At 37.6% G+C, this 8,664-nt stretch overlaps 2 protein-coding genes across 2 annotated transcripts; both read right to left on the bottom strand.

The window, feature by feature from the left end:
* Positions 1 to 328: 328 nt before the first annotated feature.
* Positions 329 to 1,276, bottom strand: LOC128565736 (olfactory receptor 52B2-like). The gene has a single exon (XM_053562437.1). The coding sequence runs from the start codon at positions 1,274 to 1,276 to the stop codon at positions 329 to 331; it is 948 nt and encodes a 315-aa protein (XP_053418412.1).
* Positions 1,277 to 7,431: 6,155 nt separating this feature from the next.
* Positions 7,432 to 8,400, bottom strand: LOC128565856 (olfactory receptor 52B2). The gene has a single exon (XM_053562587.1). It carries the CDS (start codon positions 8,398 to 8,400, stop codon positions 7,432 to 7,434), a length of 969 nt encoding a protein of 322 aa, XP_053418562.1.
* Between the last annotated feature and the right edge of the window lie 264 nt (positions 8,401 to 8,664).

The raw sequence follows: 8,664 nt of genomic DNA, 5'->3' as shown, positions 1-8,664 counted from the left end.
GCAATATTGGCTGCCCTGGAGCCTCCAGGCCACAGATGTATGCTGCTATGAACATCTCTCCAGAGCCCTTTCTGCACAGTGGGTATAAGCATCACTACATGCACTAATTTAGTTTAAAATAAACTAAATATTAAAATTTGTTTTTGTCATAAGGAAAAAATAAGAAAAGGAAAGAAGAGAGCCAGAATTTGAATCCAAATATATTTTATTTCAAAGCCCAAGTGCTTTTTGCTACAACACAATTCCCAAGTGCCTAAACTTGGGAATTTGGTTGATAAATTCTCTTTTCTCCTACTAGCAGAAAACTAAGAAGAAACCATGAGCTGTCTTAAGACTTCCCCACAATAGATAACATGCGAGCCATACTGTCTCTGATTTGTTTGGTCTTTGCTCCATAGATGATGGGGTTAAGCAGGGGGGGAACTAATACATAGAGATTTGCCAGAAGGATGTGGACATGGTGGGGGATATTCTTGCCAAAGCGGTGGGTCAAGAAAGTAAAAAAAGATGGTATAAAGAAGAGGAGAATAACCCCAACGTGAGAACCACAGGTATTGAGAGCCTTGTGCCGGGCATCCTGGGAAGGAAGTCTAAACACAGCTTGGAGGATCAAAGTATAGGAAACACCAATGAGTGCAACATCTACCAAAACTGATGCCATGGGCACCGAGAAGCCATACCAAATATTGACAGTAATGTCAGCAGAGGCCAATCGGGCCACCCCAATGTGCTCACAGTAGGAGTGGGGGATGACATTAGTCCTACAGTATGGCAGCCTCTTCAGCAGGAAAATGATAGGAAAAATGGTCCCAATGCTCCGTCCCCAGATAGCCAGAGTTAGTTTTCCAATTACCATAGGAGTTAAAATGGCTGTGTATCTCAGGGGAGTACAAATGGCCACATAGCGGTCAAATGCCATGGCCAGCAAGATTCCTGACTCAGCCACAAAGGCAGTATGAATGAAAAACATCTGGGTAATGCAAGCATCAAAGGTTATCTCCCCAGCATGGAACCAGAAGATAGCCAGGGCCTTGGGCACCGTGGTTGTAGACAGCAGGATGTCAGTGCCAGCCAGCATGGATAGGAAGACATACATGGGTTCATGCAGGGTGCGTTCACTGAGGACAACAAGAATGAGGGCTCCATTTCCCAAGACTGCAGTGATGTACATGAGGCAGAAGGGAATAGAAAGCCAGATGTGGTATTGCTCTAGTCCTGGGATGCCAAGTAGGATGAACACAGCAGGATGAAATGTTGTAATATTAGCACAAAACATGCCTGTTTTTGGAGTTTCTCTATGAAGACTAAAGAAAGTGAGAGTCAGTAGGCAAAGCCAGCTATAAGTTCCACCAAAAGCTGAACATTATATCATTGCATCAATCACTAATGAACTGATAGCATATAATGTTAGTCAATAACTTAGCACATTATCATTGCAAATATAAATATAAACAAATGTTTCTGGTCATATTTCAGCAATGCCTAGAATTTATACATACCTGTCTATTCTCACTTATACCTCTTGCTCAAGCTTTAATCATCCTTTACCTGTTTTGACGCAACAGCATCCAAAAATAATCTGATTTCCCCATCTGCTAGCTTTCCACCCTCAGCCTCTTCAAATTTATCACCCATGCTGCAGTCTGAATGGTGTGCCCAAAACAAAAATCATACTGTATTTTCTTACAACTCTAATATAATGATTTATTGACATGAATCCAAACTTCTCAAGCATGCAAAGCCCCTCACAATCCCAACATTACTCTCTTCTTCAGTTTTAATCACTTTTATGCACTCTAACAAAGCTAAATAAGATTACCCATACAATCCATTCTCCACACAAAACCTGAATTTTCCAACTTTCATGACTTTTCTCAAGCTTTTATCATAACCTGGGAACATACTTTCCTACCTTTGGTATTTGTTAGTCCTACTGATCTTCCAATTCATAGCTTAAATATTTATAATATGAGAAGGCTTCCTTATGTTCAATCCCAGGCTTCTTCTGATTATTGGGAAAAGGCAAGGTTTTCATATCTCAGAAATCTAACCTGATCTCTTAAACTATTCATACTTATTATGTAAGAATTAAATTACATGCTATCTATAAACTGCCCAGCATGATGCCTTGAAGAGAAACACTAAATTAATTCTAGTTATTTAGCATTTGAATGGGTCAGAACAACTTATTAGAGATCTCAGAAACTTATAAAAATACATTTGCAATTTTAAATGTGAAAAATCAGCATTTCAATTTAGTGAGGAAAGGAAGACTATTCTATTAATTGCATTGTGATATTGAACTACGTTATTTTTGCAAGAGAATAAAAGCAGCTTTCATTCAACAAATACAAATTTCAGATAAATTACAGATGTACATTTTAAAAATAAAATTGTAAAAATATGTTAAAATTTAAATATTTAAACCCTTAGTAGAAAATATGGGAAAATACTCTGAGGATTGGAAAGATACTCTGAGTAAGATAAGAAAACTAAATTTCATAGAAAGTAACAATTGAATGATGCAAGTATATAAAAATGTAATCAAAAATGAACAATAATTCTAGAAGAAAAAATTACAAAACACATAATAGACAAAAGCTAATGCATTTATAATAAACGATCGAAGTTTGTATAAGGGAAAAATTAGAAAATATGCAAAGAATCAAAACAGGCAATTCACACCACAAGTAAAACAGATGGCTAGTATACATATAGATTCTCAACCTTACAAATTTTAAAGAAATGAAAATCAGCATTAATATCATAGTTCTTCTATGAGATTGTAAAACATAAGGAAAACACTTCATCCCCATTGCTGGTGGCAGGTAACTTGATAGACCCATTTTACAAAGCACTTTGACAGCAGCTATTAAGAATTTTAATTGTGCAAATCTTTAATCCAATAATTTCACTTTGGGCACCTACCTGCTGAAATTATAGCACAAGAAATGGGCATAGATCTATAAGAACATTTATGGCTACATAGTTGCAATAGCAGAAGAAATTGTTACAATTCCCATATGCATCAATAGGACAATAAATAAACTGTGGTACATATAATAATGGAATATTCTGTTCCCTTTAAAAGTAAAAAAGTATTAATCATGGCATATAAATTTTGAAAAAGAAAAATTGAAGATTAAAAGGTACAAGGTAATTCCCTTTTTTTTGTCTGTGTATCAGCAGGTAATTCCTTTTTCTGTCTGTGTATCAGGACACCAACTCCATTTTGGCTTGAGCACAAAGATGTCTTTCTCCTATAACTGAGATATATTTTTAGTTTCAGGTTTATCTAAAAATTCAAGACATAATCCGAAACTTCTTTTCTTTATACCTCTCTTAGCCACTCAGGTGTTGACTCTCCTAGGACCAGAAATAAGGTGAGTTGAGTGTGGAACTTACCTTATGTGCAAAATCTATGTGGATACCAAAAAGCACAGTAATCAAGATAAATAATGTTTTAATAAAATGTTTTTATAAATGAATATGAATGCAAAAAGTCCATGATGAACAAAACATCAAAATTTTAAATAAAGACAGGGTCTGACAATGCTATACTGAGCCATATTTAAAGCCTGAGGCAAAAGGAAAATTAGGAGCCCTTATATAGGTTATTATATATTTTTAATAGCACACAATTTTATTTAGAAAATATTACTGCTGAGTTTCTTCCAGTAAGCTAGTAAAATAACAATAAATTCTAATTTTATATAAAGTATTTAAATTTATTATAGTTTTATGAGTTTTAATAGATCTACTTTCCAATATTTCAATATTTGTAAACTACTTTAATAGTCTAAGAAAACAAAAACTCATCGCAGTTCCATCCTTGCATAGCAGAAATGTCTTGCAGCAGTTCCAGATGTCAAGAGGTGAATATTAGACAATGTGTACTTATGCTTCACTATCCAGAAGACTTGAGAAGATCTTTTCTGAATCAACAATCTATTGTGTATATTCTAGGAAAAGAAAAATCTCAGAAACCAAACACGTGTTCTCTGCCAAGAAACTTACCCCAGTTGAAGAGAAAGTTCTTTCCTAGCTTAGGAAAGAAGCTCTCAGATGCAGACTCTAGTGAGAATCAGGACAGTATTTGTACCTCATCCTTAGGAATTGAGGAGCTAGCTTCTATCCAATCATGTCTTTAGGGAGTATCTGATCTAATTAGACAGAAGAAGACCCTAGCAGAACCAGTCTCCAGAGATCAGGACCAGAGAGTGTAGGTAATCTAACTGTCCTCTCTGCAGCACCCTGCACATACGGCACCTGCTAATGGCTCCACTTCTCTAACAGATGAACACAGAATGCAATAGAGTTGATAAACCCAGTCTATATACCTGCTAGAACTCAATATATATAGTAACATGTGGAAAGATAAAAGAAATGGTAGATCAGGAGGAGTTAAGTATGTGTGTGTATGTTTTAGTGATTTCAATAATAAATTAGGTAATATTTAACAATGAAGGGTCCAGAGGTCAATCACCTCACCAACATTTCAATCCATAAATATACATATGTTTACCTTCTACATACACTAAATAGTATAACTATAATGATGAGTAAAACATAATCTCTGTCCTCACCGAACTCAAGCTCTGATGGTTTCATAGAGTATTAATATTCAGTTGACTGCTGTGGAGACCCAGAGGATAAGGTGATTATCTCTTACTTCACCTTGAGGGGATTGGTGAAGACTTCAAAAGGAATTGACATCAGTTCTTTACCATTTGCCTGATGTGTGACCTTAATCATTTATCCTCTCTGAGCCTTGGTTACCCCTGTGTACTAAACAAACATAATAATAACACTATCTAATAACCCTGTATCTGGATTAAATGAGATAATGCAGAAGCACATTTAACATGGTTTCTGGCATAGAGTAATCTCTCAGCAAACATTAGCTCTTATTGTGACTATTATTAATATTACTATTTTATATATTAATGTATTATTCTATAGCACTGTGTTTTGAGATAGTGATAGAAAAGTAAGGACTAGATTATTAAATTAATGCTTAGCTTAGAATTTACTCTGTAGTACAGTGGTTTGAACACTGTTGTCAACAGAACACTCAGTTATCTTAGAGATGTAAATTGGAACACCATCAGCAAAAGTTAAATGGACATGAATACAGACATCTATGGTCACAGAAATGTGAAGCAACACTACAAACTCTAACCTTCTCTTGACCAGCCATGTGCATGACTCACAGAATGTCAGCATTCCAGACTTATTTGACTATGGGACCTTTTCATAAAACATTCAATAATATCTGATATCTATCTTAGCAGAACATTCCATGGAAAACACTCCATAAGTAATAAAAAAAATCCTCCAAAGTATTTGACAAAAAGTTGCCAGATGAGCTCCAGCTTTTAGAATGCCTAACTTAAAGTCACTTTATAATTTATGTTGAAGTAGAAAAGATTAAAAACATCATAGTCAATAAAAGAATGCAATATCTGAGGTAAAATATGAGAAAGATCATACATAACTGGTAGAGGCAATTAAGATGAAATCTAACATTAATAACTCAGTATTAATATTTCTCAGGTACTGTGAACTAAGGATTCTATTAAATGCCACATACACAGTTTATTTCCTTAAATCTTTTCAACAACCCTATGAAGGTATTGAGGATTAAAAATGTTAAATGAATTTTACAAGGACACACAGAAAAAAACAATGAGAACAGGACTTGCATCCTGATATGACTCCAAATACCATCCACATGCATATTTAATGATACTATCACTATGATTACCAACTAATAACTTGTTGAGAAGCAGGTCTGAAAGGAAGAAATTGAGAAAGACTCCAGGATTTCCAGCTCAGTGAAGTCAATGGGATCTTCATAATATAGTTCCCAAGAAAAGGAATACTGGAAGAAAAGTTGGCTTGAGTGGGAGTTCTATTTCCTAGAAGATATAACCAGTTAATAGGTGGATTTCTGTGTCTAAAACTCAAAAGAGAGTTCTACATTAGAGAGAGAGATGTGAAACTCACTAGTGTGGTGGTTGAGTAAATAAATGTATATGCCCTTTTCTAGAAAAGTATGAAAAAATGAGTGTCAAGACTGAACTCCAAGAGAGTATTCCAATTCTGCTATATTGGCCATAAACAATGTGATATAATTCCTAAAACTGGGCCTGTTCAAAAGCCAAGTAGAAGATCTATCTCCGATCTCTGAGTTATAGCAAAGGTGTCAGAGCCAAATGCTGTAGACCAGCAGGTGATGGTCCTCCATAATGCCAAACTGCCTTCGTGAGGAACTGGTTTACTAACCACTAGTTATGTGGACTAATTTAGCTGATCATTTCAGTGTATCATGGAGATGCATGCTCTAACTCTGGGGAGAAAATTGTGCTCCTATTCATTTTTCAAACCTTTATTATGTGCCAGGCATTTTATAATGCACTGAGGATATAAATATGAACAATATTCTTCTGATTTCAAGGCGTTTACAATTAATTTGGGGTACAAAGTGTACAACAATACTACAATTCGTTGTGCGCATTTGTATATTTGTACAAGATGTATTAGACACATGAAGATAGTGTCCTTGCTTGGAGAAATTAGGAAACACTTCTCAGGAAAGGCAGTTTTTTTTGTTTTTTGTTTTTTGTTTGGAGACAGTCTTACTTTGGTGCCCTTGGTAGAGTGCCATGGCGTCCCAGCTCACAGCAACCTCAAACTCTCAGGCTTAAGTGATTCTCTTGCCTCAGCCTCCCAAGTAGGTGGGGCTACAGGCGCCCACCACAATGCCCAGCTATTTTTTCTTTTTTTTTTTTGCTGCAGTTGTCATTGGTGTTTTAGCTGGCCCAGGCTGCGTTCAAACCTGCCAGTCTTGGTGTACGTGGCCAGCAACCTAACCACTGAGCTACGGGCACTGCCAGGAAACACAGTTCTAAAATTGAAATTTAAAGAAAAAAGAGTTTTCCAGATGGCTGAAGAGATAGATGGCTGTTTTTCAAAAACAGCTGCTATTGTAAGTGAGTAGCAAGTTACTTAGTTCTCTACAAGGAATCAATGTACATTTGGGGATTTTTTTAAAAAATAGAATCCTTCCAAATGTTAAATATATAATCATTTTTATTCATTTGTTTATAACTTCATTTCATGGCTATTCGGCCCCCTGTGTTTCTGGAGTATATCTAGTCTACTGAGGATAACAAAGGCTCATATCAGATGCATATACACTTAGTCATCATTTCTAGTTTGTAGAGAGGAATGTGTAAAGAGAATAGGGAAAAAAAGGAAATGGTAGAAGGAGGCAAAGAGGAAGAGCTAGAAGATAAAAATAGAAAAGTTGAAGAAAGATGAAGTAGAAAGAAGAGAAGAAAGAAAAGCCCTCTCAGTCCAGGAAATCTATATTTTTCACATCTAGCCTCTTTACTGAAGTTGGGCATGGAGATTTATGTGGATCCATTAGCCCAGAGGGGAGGCACAGAACCAATTCTTGATGTTTAAGAACCAGCAGGCTACACCCTCCCGGATCTGCTTAGTCTTCACGCCATAGACAAGGGGGTTGAGCATTGGTGGTACCACCACATAAAGATTGGCCAGCAGGATATGGACATGTCGAGGAATGTTATGCCCAAAGCGGTGGGTTAATAAGGTAAAGAAGGATGGAACATAAAACATGAGGATGACACAGAGGTGGGAGCCACAAGTGCTGAGGGCCTTATGCCGAGCATCCTGGGAGGGCAAACGAAACACTGCTTGGAGGATTTGTGAGTAAGAGACGGTGATGAGGATCACATCCAAGATGACCATGACAATAGGTACTGAAAATCCATACCAAATGTTAACGGTGATGTCAGCACAGGCCAAGCGAGCTACTCCAATATGCTCACAGTAGGAATGGGGGATGATGTTGGTTCGGCAGAAGGGCAGCCGCTTCAGCAAGAAGATCACTGGGAAGATGATGCAGAAGCTTCGAATGACAATGGCCAGAGCAATCCTTCCCACAACAGGCCTTGTTAGCACCGTTGTATACCTCAGCGGGACACAAATGGCCACAAAGCGGTCAAAGGCCATGGCTAATAGGATGGCTGACTCCCCCACAAACATCACATGGACAAAGAAGACTTGGGTGACACAGGCATCAAAAGCAATGTCATGGGCATGGAGCCAAAAGATAGCTAGGGCCTTGGGCACAGTAGTGGTAGACAGCAGAATATCTGTGATGGCCAGCATGGAGAGGAAGAAATACATGGGCTCATGGAGGTTACGTTCTGTGATGATGACCACGATCAGGATGCTGTTCCCCAGGACTGCCATGATGTACATGAGGCAAAGGGGTATTGACAGCCAAATGTGGTAAGCCTGCAACCCAGGGATGCCAAGGAGGACAAACACTGCAGGGTGGAAGATGGTAAGGTTGATGGGAGTCATGATGCACTTTATGTTCCTCTCTGTGATGACCTAGAAGCTGATGAGTCGGCTGAAAGTGATAGTAACAAAAGGCACCTCTGAATATGTGTAGAGTTTACAAAGGAGATCATGGATTTCTAAATTGCTGGACTCTTCAGGGGAAAGTTACCCCAGAGAATACTCACGTGGGTGTAGGAACAGCTTCTGGCCCTTGCTGCTTTATTTATAGAGAGAGCTTCTATGACAATGTAGTTTAAGGACCAACAGAGGCTGCACCTGCTCCCA

The sequence above is a fragment of the Nycticebus coucang genome, chromosome 14 (genome assembly GCF_027406575.1).
Source record: "Nycticebus coucang isolate mNycCou1 chromosome 14, mNycCou1.pri, whole genome shotgun sequence".
In the NCBI taxonomy this organism is placed as follows: Eukaryota; Metazoa; Chordata; class Mammalia; order Primates; family Lorisidae; genus Nycticebus; species Nycticebus coucang.
This window is presented reverse-complemented; position numbering and strand designations above follow the sequence as displayed.